Below are 19,090 nucleotides of genomic sequence, written 5' to 3' on the forward strand. Positions count from 1 at the left end.
CTTATGCATTAATCTTTCTTTATTAATGCCCATAGCAGAACCTTTATAACTTCTTTTAATAAAGTTCAAACAAAGAATTTCAATCAAAAAACTACAACTCCCAGCAGTCCTAGTAATCCTGTAAGCCACGCCCAGGCTGGTGGCCCCTATATAATGGACTGCCCCAGGATGATCCTCCTCTTTCTTTCTGCTCATGGCAGCATACATACAGATAAGTCTCATATAATATACTGTGTAACGTTGTATACTTGATATTTTGTACAGATACCCTAAGGTATCTTCTGTCCTATACACATATATATATTGTAATAGATATATTTATATATATATATATATGGTTCACTTTCCATTATTTCTTACTCTATAGTTTCTTTCCCCTTCCTGTGTTGGGGTTATGTAGGCACCGAAGCCGTCCCTCCGGTTCTAATATCGCCGAATATTTCTCTTCTTTCCCTGTCAACCCCCCCCCCCCCCCCATCCCTTCACCCGCTCGGCGCCATTTTACCTCTGCGCCCTTTTTTCTTCCTTCCTCCTCCTTCTTCCCGCGCTCTTCTCGCGCGCGCGGGCAGGGGGGGGCGGGTCCTCCTTCTTCCTTTCTTCGCACGTCTTCGCTCCTGCTGACGTAGGCAGCGGGCGTTTCTGCGACGTCCTGTCAGCTCCAGGGAGGTAGTCTCGCGAGACTTCATCCCTGGGAACTGGAACTTATCGGTTTCTCCTCACACCGCAGCGCCAGTTACAGCGCGGACGGCGTAGAGGAAGGAGCCTGTAAGCAGTGGAGAGAGGGAATTTATTCCACTCTCCTAATAGTGTTAGCCTTTGTAGTTATATATCCTTATAGTTATATATAGATATATTTATACCTACTTGTAAGAGTCTCAACTATTTACCTCAGAAATACTGTATATTTATATATACTCATATTAAGTTAACCCCTTCATGGCTGAGGAACCTACAGATGCCCCCCTCAGAGGGGAGGTCTTCTCTACAGACTCAGCACAGTTTATGAGTGCAAGCCAGATTCAGGCCCTCATTAATCAGTCGGTCCAGGCAGCTCTGGCCTCAGTCACTGTGACCACTAAAGCCCAACAACCAGTGACTTTTCTACCGCTACCTTCGCAGGGTAGCGAACCGCCAATTAAGAAAGGGAAAGCGTCCCATAAACGCAAACATTCCATGGCGGCACATGACTCCCCGGCAGGGGAAGACAACAATATGCTCCAGGCAGCTCCAACCACGAGCTACCAACCCCAGCATCCCTCAGACACCACTCGACCCCTGGGCCCCAGGGAGATACATGTGAAGGGGCATAAATCCGCTAGACGGGCTAAACCCGACTCATTTGTCGACACCTCAGATGAGGACTCGTCGGATAATTCCAACGAGTCGGACCACTCCGAGTCTGAATCTTTTCATGATGATGCTGGGGACACGGCGATCACCACAGACGCCAACCCTGCGACGCAGGGCGAGGTCCTCCTAGATGCTCTAGGCGAACCATTCTTCCACCCAGACGGCATCTCTCATCCCCGTTCTGGTGAATGGACCCCCTTGCCTCACGTATCTAAATACGTAGAATCATGGGCACGTAAGTCCCTGGATAGGACTAGCCGAAATAAACTGAGAGCAGAGTGCCCTAGGCCCTTCATTCCTAGAAAGGCAGTAGCTACCCCAGAGGTAGACCCAATTCTAACTAAATATTTATTAAAATCTGGGAAATTCCCTAAGAAAGGGATTGAGAGGTCCTTTAAGTCAATACAGGACCGCATTCTAGACCTAATGGGTCCCCTCACGAAGATTTTGAACCTATCGGAGCAAGCAGCTGCAACTGATCAGCCTGTGGGCCTCCAACAATTGCGAGGGTGGGCACAGAGAGCGGTCTGCCTAGCTGGCAGCGCTAATACTACTTGCTCCATAGAGAGGCGCCGATCAATATTGATGCGCCTGGATCCTCAATTGTCCCACCTGGCAGAATCTGAGCCTGGCCCCTCAGCAGAAGGCATGTTGTTTGGGGATTCCTTAATTAAGGACATTAACAAATTTGTAGGGCTTTTTACAAGCTTAGACAAAGCCCAGACGTCATTAAAAAAATCGGGGACCAATAAGGTTTTCCCTAAGGCCGGCAGAGGTAGAGGCCGATCTGCCGGCCGCACCCCATCCTATAGGCCACAGGGCAGAGCCCCTTCTCAGTTCCAATACGCGCAGGCTCCATCCTATCCCATGCCTGTGGCGCAACCAGCGCCCTTCTTTCCACCCCGGGGCAGACCCTGGCGCGGCTGCGGCGGACGTGGTTACCCTCGATCCAGACCTCCTACCGGTGAGTACTCCTTTCACTCCTCTTGCTCATATTCCTGTGGGGGGGCGCCTGAGGTATTTTATCCACGCTTGGTCTGCGATTACGGCAGACGCGTGGATTCTACAGACAGTAGCGGGATTTCTCATAGACCTCCAGTCACTACCGGTTCTAAATGTTATCCCCCCCCCTATTCGATTTGCAAACCAAAACGTTACCCTCATAGACAAGGAGTTGCGAGACCTCCTAGCCAAGCAGGCGGTCATGGAGGTGGAACCCTCCTCTCCGGGCTTCGTAAGCAACCTCTTTTTAGTAAAAAAGAAAGGGGGTGGTTATCGTCCTGTGATCAACCTCCGGGACTTGAACCAACATGTCAAGTATCGACATTTCAAAATGGAGGGCATTCACTTCCTTCGGGATCTTCTTCAGCCGGGAGACTGGCTTGTGAAAATAGACTTGAAGGACGCCTACCTCACCGTTCCGATTCACAGGGAATCACAACACCTACTTCGATTCCTCTGGAGGGACCGAATGTGGCAGTTTACTTGCCTTCCATTCGGTCTATCCTCCGCCCCGTGGTGTTTCACAAAACTCATGAAACCCGTGGTGGCGTCTTTAAGGAGCCGAGGTGTTCGTCTGATCATTTATCTAGACGATCTCCTCATCATGGCTTATTCCAAACCTCAAGCATATCTCCACATGACATGGACGATGTCATTGTTACAAGGGCTGGGATTCATAATCAACCTAGAGAAATCTATTCTACTCCCAGCCCAAGAGATGGAGTTCTTGGGATTTCTGGTGGACACCAATCAGGCCGTCCTCCGCCTTCCCAAGTCAAAACTTACCCTAATCCGCAAAGAGATCAGGGCAGTCCTACGAAAGGGTTGTTTATCCTTACGTGCGCTAGCGCGTCTGGTGGGTCTCCTAGCGGCTTCTATCCAGGCCATCTTCCCGGCCCCGCTTCACTACAGGGCCCTACAGAGGCTCAAGATCATGCATCTGAGACAGGGTCTCAGATATGCGGACGAGGTTCCCCTCTGCCCGGAGACCACCGAAGAATTACGATGGTGGCTTCGTCATGCCGTAGAGTGGAACGGCAAGACCATTTTCAATTCCATACCGGACGTTATCATAGAGTCGGACGCGAGTCGACGGGGTTGGGGTGCCCGGTACGGAAGCTCCTCCACAGGAGGGACATGGTCCGCATCCGAAGCCACTCTTCACATCAATGCATTGGAACTCTTAGCGGCGTTTTTCGCCGTCAGGAGTCTCATACCACACGCGTCCAATTGCTGTGTATTACTGCGCATGGACAATGTGGCAGCGGTGCAATACGTTAACCGCTTAGGGGGCACCAGATCGAGAGTCCTGGCGAACGTCGCGAAGGACTTCTGGCATTTCTGCCTAGCCCGCGAAATAATCCCGATCACGGAGTATATCCCCGGGGTCTCCAATATGGTTGCCGACTGGAATTCCCGCTATCTGCTCGATTCCAGCGATTGGCGACTGGATCGTTCCATTTTTCTTCAGCTGAGGCTACTTTGGGGTCCGTTCCACTTGGATCTATTCGCCTCGCGCCTCAATCGCCAGCTACCCCACTTTTTCAGCTGGAGGCCGGACCCGGAGGCGTACGCGGTGGACGCGTTCCGCCAAATCTGGCCGAAAGGCACGCATTATGCGTTTCCCCCCTTCCGGTTGATTTCCAGGGTCCTCTTACAAATAGCGAACTCGAATACGACGGTGGTGCTGATCACCCCCTGGTGGCCGACACAACCGTGGTTTCCCCTCCTTCTGGGGATGTCGGTGGATTATCCCAGATTGATTCCCCACTTTCCACAGCTACTCACCAATCCGACCAAGGGTCTTCACCCCCTAGTTCTGGAGGGCAACCTGCCTCTCCTGGCGTGGTTGGTTTCGGGATCCCAGATGCAGATAGCGACGTTTCAAAGTCAGCTAGGGATCTCCTCGCCTTGGCCTGGGCCCCCGGGACTAGATCGGCATATCGATCAGCCTGGAGACTCTGGGTGCGTTGGTGTGATCAACGACAGGTTGATCCCGTACAGGCACCTGTATCAGTAGTGGTGAATTACTTGGCTGATTCGTTTGAATCCGGCAAGTCCTATAGCTCCATTAACGTCTATCGGTCGGCTATCTCAGCCTACCACTGCCCGGTAGATTCCTTGCCGGTTGGTAAACACCCGCTGGTGTGTAGACTTTTGAGAGGCGTAAAGTTTCAACGACCTCCGCGGCCCAGGTACCAAACCACCTGGGATGTTTCCAAGGTTCTTGACATGTTTTCCACCTGGGAAGACAACATCGATCTTTCCCTAAAATTGTTGTCCTTTAAACTAACGGTGCTCTTGTGCTTGGTGTCCGTCAAAAGGGTGTCGGACGTGAAGGCCCTAGACATTTCTAGGCGACAATTTTCGCCTCAGGGAGTTAGTTTTTCGGTGGTCCGTAGGACCAAGACCGGTATTCATTCGGTCTTCTACCCGTTTTTTCCGGATCATCCGCGGCTTTGTGTTGTCCGTTGCCTACAGGCCTACGAATCGCAGACTGCCGCCTTGCGTTCCTTGAATTCTCCCCAACTTCTTGTCTCTTACGTTAAACCGCATCTCCCGGTTTCGTCAGCCACGCTGGCACGTTGGGTGCGTTCCGCCATGAAACTGGCAGGCATAGACGTTTCCCTATTTGGTGCTCATTCCACCAGGGGAGCAATGGCTACTAAGGTAGTCTCTTCAGGGGGCTCCCTTTCCGACCTTTTGATGTCGGCAGATTGGTCTTCTGAGACCACTTTTCGCCATTTCTACTTCAGGCCGGAGGAACATATTTCCATGTCGGTCTTATGACAGTTTACGTATCTTATGTATTGATGTATCATTATGAACTGTTAGCTTTGAACTTGCATAAGATATGAGCCTCCTGTCTGATATATAAATCTAGATTTTCCTAGCTTGTGACGGAAAATATTAGTTATATGAAGACAGGAGGCGAGTATCTTCCCTCCCGACCCAACCCTGTGATGGATGTCTTTATCTCTTCCCAGGTTACTGAAAAACGGAGACGTGTCCGTGTTGGTGATTGACCTGGTCGAGCAGTTGACGTTTGTCTTCATCCCCTGTTGGGATGACGTTCCTCCGATACCATCCCCGTTGGGATGGATCCGTTGGTGATGTTCCAGATCTGAAGTCGGAGTATGCGGGCCGGCTGGCCGAAGACTCGTGTGGCGGTGCGGTTCTCCGGATGGCTATCGTGCTTCCAGTGTTGCTGAGGTTGTCGCATCAAGAAAGAGGAGGATCATCCTGGGGCAGTCCATTATATAGGGGCCACCAGCCTGGGTGTGGCTTACAGGATTACTAGGACTGCTGGGAGTTGTAGTTTTTTGATTGAAATTCTTTGTTTGAACTTTATTAAAAGAAGTTATAAAGGTTCTGCTATGGACATTAATAAAGAAAGATTAATGCATAAGATATGAGCCTCCTGTCTTCATATAACTAATATTTTCCGTCACAAGCTAGGAAAATCTCGATTTATATCCTGTATTATACTCCATATCTCTATTACACTCACTATTCTGCTGGTGAGGTCACTGTGTACATACATTAATGCATTTTGCTTTCTTTCCTTAGAGCTGCATTATAAAGCGTTACTGTGAAAAGAGATTTGTCCCCAAATATCAGACGACCATCGGGATTGATTATGGTGTCACTAAGTAAGTACCGAATCCTCAGTGATCTTTTACAATGTTTCCCAATTAATGTGCCTCCAGCTGTTGCAAAACTGCAACTCCCAGCATGCCCGGACAGCCGAAGGCTGTCCGGGCATGCTGGGAGTTGTAGTATTGCAACAGCTGGAGGCACATTAATTGGGAAACACTACTTTACAGTAACAACCACAAAACACAGTGCAAGCCACATTTGCCCCAGAGTGCCGCCATATCCTGCCTATATAAAGTTACCTGCCCCCATAAGTGCCACATCCCAGTGCCCCATATATACAGTGACGTCTAGTAACTCTCCAATCTCCTCATCTCCTGATTCTATTGTATATTCTTGTGTGATGCTGCCACCTGCTGGCAATATTAATTATATCTCCTTTAACCTGTCTGTACTCGTCCATGTGCCGTTAAAGGGGTTATCCAGGAAAAAAAAGTTTTTTATATATCAACTGGCTCCAGAAAGTTAAAAGAAAGAAAGATTTGTAAATTACTTCTATTAAAAAAATCTTAATCCTTTCAGTACTTATGAGCTTCCGAAGTTGAGTTGTTTTTTTCTGTCTAAGTGCTCTCTGGGAACCGCCCAGTTTAGAAGAAAATCCCCATAGCAAACCTCTTCTAAACTGGGCGGTCCCCGAGACATGTGTCATTAGAGAGCACTTAGACAGAAAAGAACCACTCCACTTCAGAAGCTCATAAGTACTGAAAGGATTAAAAAAAATTTAATAGAAGTAATTTACAAATCTGTTTAACTTTCTGGAGCCAGTTGATGTATAAAAAATTTTTTTTTTTCCTGGATCACCCCTTTAACGAAGAATGGCGCGGGCTGATTCCTAGAGCTGGGGGCCGGGGTTAATAGCTGACATGCGGCCGGCAATTAACCCTTTAGATCAAAGTTAACAGCGGCGTCTAAAGGTTTCTTTATCCTGTCCCTGATGGTCCAGTGGTTCTATGGAACCACATTGATCTGTATGAGGAATCTAAAAGTCCTCCTAAAAGTCCCCTAAGGGACTAAAAGTGTAAAAAAAAATAAAGGTTTAAAAACACGCGCATTAACCCCTTCCTTATTAAAAGTTTAAATCACCCCCATTTTCCAAATTCCATATAAAAAATATATAAACAAAATAAACATATGTAGTATCGCTGCGTGCGTAAAAGGCCGAACTATAAAAATATATCATTAATTAAACCGCACGGTCAATGGCGTACGCACAAAAAAAATCCAAAGTCCAAAATAGTACATTTTTGGTCACTTTATACCATAAAAAAATAAATAAATAAAAAGCGATCAAAAAGTCCAATCAAAATAAAAATGGTACCAATAAAAACTTCAGATCATGGCGCAAAAAATGAGCCCTCACACCGCCCCTACACAAAAAAAAAAAAAAAAAGTTATAGGGGTCAGAAGATGACAGTTCTAAATGTATAAATTTTCATGCATGTAGTTATGATTTTTTTTTCCTGAAGTGCGACAAAATCCAACCTATATAAGTAGGGGATCATTTTAACCCGAACCTACAGAATAATGATAAGGTGTCATTTTTACCGAAAATTTACTGCGTAGAAACGGAAGCCCCCAAAATTTACAAAATCGTGTTTTTTTTTTCTTAAATTTAGTCGTACAATGATTTTTTTTTCTGTTTCGACGTAGATTTTTGGGTAAAATGACTGACTTCATTACAAAGGTGTAAAAAAAAAATTAGCCATCATATGGTTTTTTTAGGTACAAAATTGAAAGGGTTATGATTTTTTTAAAAGGTAAGGAGGAAAAAACGAAAGTGCAAAAAACTGAAAAACGCTTGGTCCTTATGGAGTTAAAGGAAAAGCAAAACGATGACCTAATCACAGCCTCTTATATAACTACAATATTTTAGATAACCCTATCCAAATTCAGACGTGCAAGAGAGTCGTTTCGGAGCAGCGGCCATTTTGTATAGTATTGTATCCCCCTGAACTAACTCCCCTCCGACCCTTAACTTGATCTGTGTCTCGCTTTTTCTCTTCCAGGGTGCAAATCCGAGAAAGAGAAATCAAGGTTAATATATTCGACATGGCCGGCCACCCCTTCTTCTATGAGGTGCAGTATAACAATGCGTGAGGCACTTAAAAAAAAATAAAAAATTATTTAAATTTAAAATGTATGTATGTTTTTTTGTGTATACAGCTCCAATACAATCCTATGTGTCGTCATGGTAACAGACTACAAACCTTGATACTTTCCTCTGTCTGTCACCGACTTAAAAAATTGCATGTTTTGGAAAAAGTAATAGACGGATGTAAACCAGACTACACAGAGGTTTGTTTGTAGTCTGTTACCATGGAAACGCACAGGTCTGTATAGGAGCTGTAGATGCAAACTATTGAAAGTTCTTTAAAGGGGAACTCCACTACTTTAAAACTTATCCCCCTGATTTTGTGTTGTTTTGTACACACTTGTTAAGACCAACACCCCGGGCTTTGTTACGTAAAAAATAAATAAATAAATAAAAAATTTTTATTTGCAATAAACAGAATAAAAGAACAAAAAATGTATAGGGTATCATATACCAATTATCCAAAAAGAGTTCTGTTGGCATCAAGCCAACAACAATCCACGATGATCTCCCTTCCTTTAACCCCGTAAGGACACCGGGCGTAAATGTACGTCCTGATCAGCAGGGACTCAGCGCACCAGGACGTACATTTACGTCCTGTACATGACGCGTGCACCAGAACAGTGCCCGCATCATGCACTGCAGGTCCCGGCTGCTATCAGAAGCCAGGAACCCGCCAGTATTTGCGGATGTATTATCGATCGCGCTGATGTCCGTCATTCACCCCTCAGATGCCGTGATCAATACCAGGGCTGTGGAGTCGGACGAAATTTTGGGTACCTGGAGTCGGAGTCGGCAAACAATGCTCCGACTCCTACTAAATTTAGATTGGATGGTCCCAATTCACAAAAAGTTATAATTAATGACTTCTCTACTGTAAGAATAAAGACCAATGCATGCAGTGCCTCACGTAACCGCAAAAGGAACACGTTAAGTGACCGTGAAGAAGCTTTTCATGTGCTTCACTATATGGCACGCAACGCACAATTAGGAGCGGCAATACTTATACTTTCCATAGTGTTGTGTTCTGCTGTTACAGGGAACCCATGGGTAACCTAGCCTCTCACTAATAAGGGGTTAAGGAAATATGTTTCTTGCAGGACTAGAGACACTTGTATAAGTGAAGGGAATGGAGGGTCAATAGTTCAAGACTGAAGCTGTAAACCATTGGAAAAACTGCTGTCATTCAGCTAAGGCTATAAAAACTTGTAAACTCCGATTGTTAGCTTAAACTTTAAACATGACTATGGGATTCTACTAGGGAAATCATGTTTTATAATAAATGCCCCTTCCTGGATCCTCCCACTGCCCTATCTTCAGCAGCAGATCAGCACACAAAAAGGAGAAGGCAGCAGCTTCTGCCCAACTACCTCTTTCTGCTAGAAGAGCCTAGAAGAACTTGGTTGGCTTCAACTGTTCAATACAGTAGACCAGGGGTCCTCAAACTACGGCCCGTGGGCCACATGCGGCCCGCCGAAGACATTTATCCGGCCCGCTGCTGCCTGGGACATCCCTGTGTCCCGAAAGGGATGCGCTCTCGGAGACCCCACGTTTACTTTAAAAACATGGGCCGCCGGGAAGGTGGCGCATGCAGGGACCTCATTGACGCCGTGCGTGCGCCCATAGCAATGGAGCGGGGCAGCGATGAGTACGTGCGCTGGCCAGCTAGGTAAGTGTTACCAGCGGCACCTCAGCTTCGGTGCTGCGACCACTACTCCTTCGGTCACGGGACTTACTGCTATGTCTGGACGGGAGGAGCGGTGGTCGGAGCACTGAAGTGGGGGCAGAACACAGGCATACAGCCTCCAGCCAATCACTGTATGGCTGGAGGTTGTATGTCTGTGGGGGAACATACTGCACCTAATTTGGGGGATCTATACTGCACCTAATTTGTGGATCTGTACTGCACCTAATTTGGGGGAACTGTACTGCCAACCCTAATGTGGGGGAATTGTACTGCACCTAATGTGGGGGAACTGTACTGCCAACCCTAATGTGTGGGAACTACAACCTAATGTGGGGGAACTGTGCTGCGTACTTAAAGTGGTAGTCCACTAATAAGATATATGTGTGCATAGGAATTTGTTCATGTTTTGATATCTATAGTCCGGCCCTCCAACGGTCTGAGGGACTGTGAACTGGCCCCCCGTTTAAAAAGTTTGAGGACCCCTGCAGTAGACTGTTGGCTTCCCAGCCAGTAGTCCTGTGGTAATGACATGTATGTTGCCTTTCTTTCCTTCAAGGAATGTATAAAATACATTCACATATTAATACAGAGGAGTCGGGGAGTTGAAGTTCGGAAGCACAAAAAACTGCAGAGTCTGAGTCGGAACATTTATCTACCGACTCCGCAGCCCTGATCAATACAGATCGCGGCATATGCGGCACTTTAAACAGATGATCGACCATGGGGATCAGATCATCCAACACGGCGGCCAGAGTTCCCCTCGCCTGCCTCCACCGCTCTCCCGGGGTCTCCTTCTCTGGTCTGACATCGAGCAGACCAGAGAAGAAGATCTGCGATAATACTGATCAATGCTATGCCTATGCATAGCATTGAGTAATATCTGCAATCTAATGATTGCTATAAATAAAAAGTGTAAAAAAAAAAAAAAGTGAAAAATCACCCCTTTTTCCCATTTTACTCCCAAAAAACATTAAAAAGAATTAATGAGTTAGCCTATTTGGTATCACTGCGTGCATATATGTCCGAACTATCAAAATATAATGTCAATGATCTGGTGTAAACGTTACAAAAAAAAAAAAAAAAAGGCCAAAATTCCTATGTTTTGGTCACCTCACATTCCCCAAAAAATTATAAAATGCTATCAATTACCCACATATACGCAAAAGTGGCACAAAAAAAAATACAGATTACAGATTAGAATGTTATACTGTAGGTCAGTGGTCTCCAACCTGCCGACCTCCAGATGTTGCAAAACTACAACTCCCAGCATGCCCGGACAGCCGTTGGCTGTCCGGGCATGCTGGGAGTTGTAGCTTTGCAACATCTGGAGGTCCGCAGGTTGGAGACCACTGCTGTAGGTGGTCAAAATAGGGCAATTTTAAACGTACTGATTTTGTGAAAAGAAGTTTGAGGTTTTTTTTTAAAAGCAGCACAATAATATTTAATTATGGATGTCATTTTAATCGAATTGCGCAAAGAATAAAAAAAAAATCATTTTTACTGTAAAGTGTACAGCGTGAAAAAGAAACTAGAGATGAGCGAACTTACAGTAAATTCGATTCGTCACGAACTTCTCGGCTCGGCAGTTGATGACGTTTCCTGCATGAATTAGTTCAGTTTTCGGGTGCTCCGGTGGGCTGGAAAAGGTGGATACAGTCCTAGGAGACTCTTTCCTAGGACTGTATCCACCTTTTCCAGCCCACCGGAGCACCTGAAGGCTGAACTAATTTACGCAGGATAAGTCATCAACTGCCGAGCCGAGAAGTTCGTGACGAATCGAATTTACTGTAAGTTCGCTCCTCTCTAAATGAAACCCTCAAAAGTATGCAAAATTTCTGTTTTCTTTTCAATTTCCTCACATAAATAATAATTTTTCTAGGGTTGCCGTACATTTTATGGTAAAATGAGTCCTGTCATTACGAAATACAATTGGTCACACAAAAAACAAGCCCTCACATGGGTCTGTGGATGGAAATATAAAAGAGTTATGATTTTTAGAAGGCGAAGAGGAAAAAAATAGAAAAAATAAAAAAATTGGACTACCCTTTAAAGGGGTACTCCGCCCCTAGACTTCTTATCCCCTATCGAAAGATAGGGGATAAGATGTCAGATCGCGGGGGGTTCGGCCGCTGGGGACCCCCGGGATCTCGGTTGCGGGACCCACCTGTTGCGGCTTCCGGAAACGGTGACGTGAGATCGTGACGTCACCACTCCGCCCCCGTGTGACGTCACGCCCCGCCTCTCAATGCAAGTCTATGGGGGGGGGGGGGGCCTTTCAATAGGGATGAGATGTCTAGGGGCGGAGTACCCCTTTAAGGGGTACTCCACTGGAAAACAATGTTTTTTAAATCAACTGGTGCCAGAAAGTTAAACAGATTTGTAAATGACTTCTATTTAAAAATCTTAATCCTTCCAGTACTTATCAGCTGCTTTATTCTCCACAGGAAGTTCTTTTCTTTTTTTAATGTATTTTCTGTCTGACCACAGTGCTCTCTGCTGACACCTCTGTCCATATCAGGAACTGTCCAGAGCAGGAGAGGTTTGCTACGGGGGATTTGCTCCTACTCCGGACAGTTCCTGACATGGACAGAGGTGTCAGCAGAGAGCACTGTGGTCAGACAGAAAGGAAATTCAAAAAGAAAAGAACTTCTTGTGGAGCATACAGCAGCTGATAAGTACTGGAAGGGTTACGATTTTTTTTAATAGAAAGTTATACAGATTTGCAAATTACTTCTGGCACCAGTTGATTTAAAAAAAAAATGTTTTCCAGCGGAGTACCCCTTTAAGGCCAAAAGGGGATGTTTCCTAATGGGTTAAAAAAATTTAAAAAAGAGAGCTTTTTCAGCAGCTGTGCAGTGTATTAGGCCCAAGTTCACACAGCAGAATATTTGCGGAATGTCGGCCCGGAAAACATGGGTGGACATTTTGCAAAAAGCGGGCACCAGCAGAACATGCCAGCACTACGACCACTCGGAAATGCATGTTTGAGCAGATTGCGCCAAAAGTATTGTCAAGCCTTTTCTTTCTGCGGAGGATGGAATTTGAAATTCAGCACCAGATTTTTCCGACTCAGAAATTCTGTTGTGTGCACAGAGCAGCAGAATCCCATAAAAAACAATGGGACTCTGCTGCAGGGGAATTCCACTGTGTGAACAAGGCCTTACATGGCCTATTGTCCCCCATTAGTGTGAATCGCTCTGCGGTCTGTAAATAAAATAATTCAGCATCTTTATCAAATATTTTCATGACGTTGTTTTTATAGAAAAATATGTTGGAAACCATCAACAAGCAGGTCGGCTGCTGCGGGTGATGGGTCTCATTTCGGTTTTACTTCCGTTCTAACAGGCAGTCCTATGCAACGGGGGGGGGGGGGGGAAACAACTTTGTAAATTGTCTCCATTAACCTCCTTAGCGGTAATCCCGAGCGTGATTCGGGGTTAATTTTCCCTGCCAGGATCGGTAACGCTGAGTCACGCTCGGGGTAGAATTGCAGAGTTGCCGGCCGGGCTGCACGATATATCGCAAAAGCAATGGAATTGTGATTTCTGCTTTTTGCGATTTAGCCCCCGAGAAAACATGCGAGTATCTGCTCGGGTCGGCTCCGTGGTGGGGGGGGGGGGGGGGTTGGGGGGGGACCGGCCAGAGCAGGTAAAGACAAATACTAAAAGTCAGTGTTTCTCAACCAGGGGGCCTCCAGATGTTGCAAAACTACAACTCTCAGCATGCCCGAACACCCAAAGGCTGTCTGGACATGCTGGGAGTAGTAGTTTCACAACAGCTGGAGGCACCCTGGTAGAAAAACACTGAGCTAAGTGTAAAAGGAAAAAGAAAAAAAAACTTCTGCTCACCTACTCCCGGTCCCTGCAGATGCCGCTCCCCTCAGTGCGCTCCTGTCCCTGCTCTCTTCACTATTCATCTTCTAGTGACAAGGGGGAGGAGAATGTGACAAGGGGGAGGAGAATGTGACAAGGGGGAGGAGAATGTGACAAGGGGGAGGAGAATGTGACAAGGGGGGGGAGAATGTGACAAGGGGGGGGAGAATGTGACAAGGGGGGGGAGAATGTGACAAGGGGGAGGAGAATGTGACAAGGGGGGAGGAGAATGTGACAAGGGGGAGGAGAATGTGACAAGGGGGAGGAGAATGTGACAAGGGGGGGAGGAGAATGTGACAAGGGGGGGAGGAGAATGTGACAAGGGGGGGAGGAGAATGTGACAAGGGGGGGAGGAGAATGTGACAGGGGGGGAGGAGAATGTGACGGGGGGGAGAATGTGACAAGGGGGGAGGAGAATGTGACAAGGGGGGAGGAGAATGTGACAAGGGGGAGGAGAATGTGACAAGGGGGGAGGAGAATGTGACAAGGGGGAGGAGAATGTGACAAGGGGGGGGAGAATGTGACATGGGGGAGGAGAATGTGACAAGGGGGGGAGAATGTGACAAGGGGGGGGAGAATGTGACAAGGGGGGGGGAATGTGACAAGGGGGGGGGAATGTGACAGGGGGGAGAATGTGACAAGGGGGAGGAGAATGTGACAAGGGGGGAGGAGAATGTGACAAGGGGGAGGAGAGTGTGACAAGGGGGGAGGAGAATGTGACAAGGGGGGGGAGAATGTGACATGGGGGAGGAGAATGTGACAAGGGGGGGAGAATGTGACAAGGGGGGGGAGAATGTGACAAGGGGGGGGGAATGTGACAGGGGGGAGAATGTGACAAGGGGGAGGAGAATGTGACAAGGGGGGAGGAGAATGTGACAAGGGGGAGGAGAGTGTGACAAGGGGGGAGGAGAGTGTGACAAGGGGGAGGAGAGTGTGACAAGGGGGAGGAGAGTGTGACAAGGGGGGGGAGAGTGTGACAAGGGGGGGAGAATGTGACAAGGGGGGGGGAGAATGTGACAGGGGGGAGAATGTGACAAGGGGGGGGGAATGTGACAGGGGGGAGAATGTGACAAGGGGGGAGGAGAATGTGACAAGGGGGGAGGAGAATGTGACAAGGGGGGAGGAGAATGTGACAAGGGGGGAGGAGAATGTGACAAGGGGGGAGGAGAATGTGACAAGGGGGGAGGAGAATGTGACAAGGGGGGAGGAGAATGTGACAAGGGGGGAGGAGAATGTGACAAGGGGGGAGAAGAATGTGACAAGGGGGGAGGAGAATGTGACAAGGGGGGGAATGTGACAAGGGGGGGGATGTGACGGGGGGAGAATGTGACAAGGGGGGGGGGGGAGAATGTGACAAGGGGGAGGAGAATGTGACAAGGGGGGGGGGAGAGTGTGACAAGGGGGGGGAGAATGTGACAAGGGGGGGGAGAATGTGACAAGGGGGAGGAGAATGTGACAAGGGGGAGGAGAATGTGACAAGGGGGGGGGGAGAATGTGACAAGGGGGAGGAGAATGTGACAAGGGGGGGAGAATGTGACAAGGGGGGGGGGGGGAGAGTGTGACAAGGGGGGGGAGAATGTGACAAGGGGGGGGAGAATGTGACAAGGGGGAGGAGAATGTGACAAGGGGGGGGGGAGAATGTGACAAGGGGGAGGAGAATGTGACAAGGGGGGGGGAATGTGAAGGGGGGAGATGTGAAATTTCAATGCAAAAAATTGTACCGCTTTTGGTACAAATTTCCACACATAATCATACCACCAGGGAGGTTAAAGGGGTACTCCAGTGAAAACTTTTTTTTTTTTTTTTAAACAAATTGTGCCAGAAAGTTAAACAGATTTGTAAATGATTTATATTTAAAAATCTTAATCCTTCCAGTACTTATCAGCTGCTGTTATGATCCACATGAATTCTTTTGTTTTTGAATTTCATTTCTGCCTGACCACAGTGCTCTCTGCTGACACCTCTGTCCATGTCAGGAACTGTCCAGAGCAGGAGCAAATCCCTATAGCAAACCTCTCCTGCTCTGCACAGTTCCTGACACGAACAGAGGTGTCAGCAGAGAGCACTGTGGTCAGATTGGAAAGAACTACACAACTTCCTCTGGAGCATACAGCAGCTGATAAGTACTGGGAGGATTAAGATTTTTATATGGAAGTAATTTACAAATCTGTTTAATGTTCTGGCACCAGTTGATTAAAAAAAAAAATATATATATATATATATAGTTTTCCACCGGAGTACCCACACAGCGCAGAGAGAGACGGAGAGGAGCCCCTTTTTGGAGATCACGGTGGGTCCTAGACTGAATAGGGAATAAGTTTTAATGTGGTGGAGTACTTCTTTAAAGGGGTTATCCAGGAAAAAACTTTTTTTTTTATACATATATCAACTGGCTCCAGAAAGTTAAACAGATTTGTAAATTACTTCTATTAAAAAATCTTAATCCTTTCAGTACTTACGAGATTCTGAAGTTAAGGTTGTGCTTTTCTGTCTAAATCCTCTCTGATGACACGTGTCTCGGGAAACGCCCAGTTTAGAAGCAAATCCCCATAGCAAACCTCTTCTAAACTGGGCGGTTCCCGAGACAGGTGTCATCAGAGAGGACTTAGACAGAAAAGAACAACCTTAACTTCAGAAGCTCATAAGTACTGAAAAGATTAAGATTTTTTAATAGAAGTCATTTACAAATCTGTTTAACTTTCTGGAGCCAGTTGATAAAAAAATTCCTGGATAACTCCTTTAACCCCTTAAGGACGCAGGACGTAAATGTACGTCCTGGTGAGGTGGTACTTAACGCACCAGGACGTACATTTACGTCCTAAGCATAACCGCGGGCATCGGAGCGATGCCTGTGTCATGCGCGGCTGATCCCGGCTGCTGATCGCAGCCAGGGACCCGCCGGCAATGGCCGACGCCCGCGATCTCGCGGGCGTCCGCCATTAACCCCTCAGGTGCCGGGATCAATACAGATCCCGGCATCTGCGGCAGTTCGCGATTAAAATGAACGATCGGATCGCCCGCAGCGCTGCTGCGGGGATCCGATCATTCATAACGCCGCACGGAGGTCCCCTCTCCTGCCTCCGTGCGGCTCCCGGCGTCTCCTGCTCTGGTCTGTGATCGAGCAGACCAGAGCAGGAGATGACCGATAATACTGATCTGTTCTATGTCCTATACATAGAACAGATCAGTATTAGCAATCATGGTATTGCTATGAATAGTCCCCTATGGGGACTATTCAAGTGTAAAAAAAAATGTAAAAGTAAAAGTAAAAAAAAAAGTGAAAAATCCCCTCCCCCAATAAAAAAGTAAAACGTCCGTTTTTTCCTATTTTACCCCCAAAAAGCGTAAAAAACATTTTTTATAGACATATTTGGTATCGCCGCGTGCGTAAATGTCCGAACTATTAAAATAAAATGTTAATGATCCCGTACGGTGAACGGCGTGAACGAAAAAAAATTTAAAAAGTCCAAAATTCCTACTTTTTTAATACATTTTATTAAAAAAAAAATTATAAAAAATGTATTAAAAGTTTTTTATAGGCAAATGTGGTATCAAAAAAAAGTACAGATCATGGCGCAAAAAATGAGCCCCCATACCGCCGCTTATACGGAAAAATAAAAAAGTTATAGGTCATCAAAATAAAGGGATTATAAACGTACTAATTTGGTTAAAAAGTTTGTCATTTTTTTTAAGCGCAACAATAATATAAAAGTATATAATAATGGGTATCATTTTAATCGTATTGACCCTCAGAATAAAGAACGCACGTCATTTTTACCAGAAATTGTACGGCGTGAAAACAAAACCTTCCAAAATTAGCAAAATTGCGTTTTTCGTTTTAATTTCCCCACAAAAATAGTGTTTTTTGGTTGCGCCATACATTTTATGATATAATGAGTGATGTCATTACAAAGGACAACTGGTCGCGCAAAAAACAAGCCCTCATACTAGTCTGTGGATGAAAATATAAAAGAGTTATGATTTTTAGAAGGCGAGGAGGAAAAAATGAAAACGTAAAAATTAAATTGTCTGAGTCCTTAAGGCCAAAATGGGCTGAGTCCTTAAGGGGTTAAAGGGGTTGTCACCGCTTCTTCTTTTTTTTTTTGCAAAAACAGCACCACTTCTGTCCACAGGTTGTATGTAGTACTGCAGCTCAGTCCCATTCACTTTAATGGAGAGGAGCTGCAATACCAGACACAACCTGCGGACAAGAGTGATGCTGTTTTTGCAAGAGAGAGGCAGGGTGTTTCTGATCCTGGACAATCCCTTTTAAAGGGGTACTCCACTGGAAAACTTCTCATCCCCTATCCAAAGGATAGGGGATAAGATGTCTGATCATTGAGGGGTTCCGCTGTGGCGTTGTCCAGAACACGGAAGTTTGGAGCTTCCGTGTTTGTGACATCATGCCACGCCCCCTCCATTCATGTCTATGGGAGGGGGCGTGGCAGCTGTAGTCGCCAGTCATCCGACATGGAGCGGAGTTCACTCTGTGCACCTGATGACCGGGGTGCCGCAGCGGAGATCGCAGTGGGACCCCCACGATCAGACATCTTTTCCCCTATCCTTTGTATAAGGGATAAGATGTTTTCCGGCGGAGTACCCCTTTTTTTTTTTTTTTTTTTTTTTTTTTTTTAAATCAACTGGTGCCAGAAAGTTAAACAGATTTGTAAATGACATCTATTAAAAATTCTTAATCCTTCCAGTACTTATTAGCTGCTGAATACTACAGAGGAAATTCTTTACTTTTTAGATTTCTCTGATGTCACGAGCACAGTGCTCTCTGCTGACATCTCTGTCCATTTTAGGAACTGTCCAGAGCAGGAGAAAATCCCCATAGCAAACATACGCTGCTCTAGACAGTTCCTAAAATGGTCAGCAGAGAGCACTGTGGTCATGACATCAGAGAAATCTAAAAAGAAAAGAATTTCCTCTGTAGTATTCAGCAGCTAATAAGTACTGGAAGGATTGAGATTTTTTTTTTTAATAGAAGTAATTTACAAATCTGTTTAACTTTCTGGCACCAGTTGATTTAAAAAAAAAAAAAAAGTTTTCCACCGGAGTACCCCTTTAAAGAAGACAATTTACAAAGCTGCTCTTTTCTTTTTTGTTTTGGATTGTTGCAAGATCAAAGAGATTCTGCAGCATCTGTGGCTTGAAGCCATCATAACTCTTTTTGGATGTTTTGTACCCTCACACCCCCTCCTGCGTTTCTTCTCCCCCCCCCCTCCAAGGTACGGAACGAGTTCTACAAGGACACGCAGGGGGTGATCCTGGTGTATGACGTCTGTCAGAAGGAATCGTTCGACAGCCTGGACGCCTGGTTATCGGAGATGAAGCAGGAGCTGGGCCCGCAGGGGAGCATCGAGAATATCGTCTTCGCCGTCTGCGCCAACAAGGTGAGCGCCCGGAACCGTCCCGGATCTTAGGGGA

The 19,090-nt window shown here is 46.4% G+C and overlaps 1 protein-coding gene across 2 annotated transcripts in view; it reads left to right on the forward strand.

Moving 5' to 3' along the window:
• Positions 1-19,090, forward strand: part of DNAJC27 (DnaJ heat shock protein family (Hsp40) member C27) — a 45,280-nt gene that overhangs the window by 20,571 nt on the left and 5,619 nt on the right. For both annotated transcript variants that reach the window (XM_056563786.1, XM_056563785.1), the window contains exons 3-5: positions 5,923-6,005; positions 8,016-8,085; positions 18,892-19,056. In XM_056563786.1, coding sequence (XP_056419761.1) covers positions 5,923-6,005; positions 8,016-8,085; positions 18,892-19,056 — 318 coding nt within the window. The remainder of the gene's footprint in view (positions 1-5,922; positions 6,006-8,015; positions 8,086-18,891; positions 19,057-19,090) is intronic.

This window comes from Hyla sarda, chromosome 3 (assembly GCF_029499605.1).
Source record: "Hyla sarda isolate aHylSar1 chromosome 3, aHylSar1.hap1, whole genome shotgun sequence".
Taxonomy (NCBI): Eukaryota; Metazoa; Chordata; class Amphibia; order Anura; family Hylidae; genus Hyla; species Hyla sarda.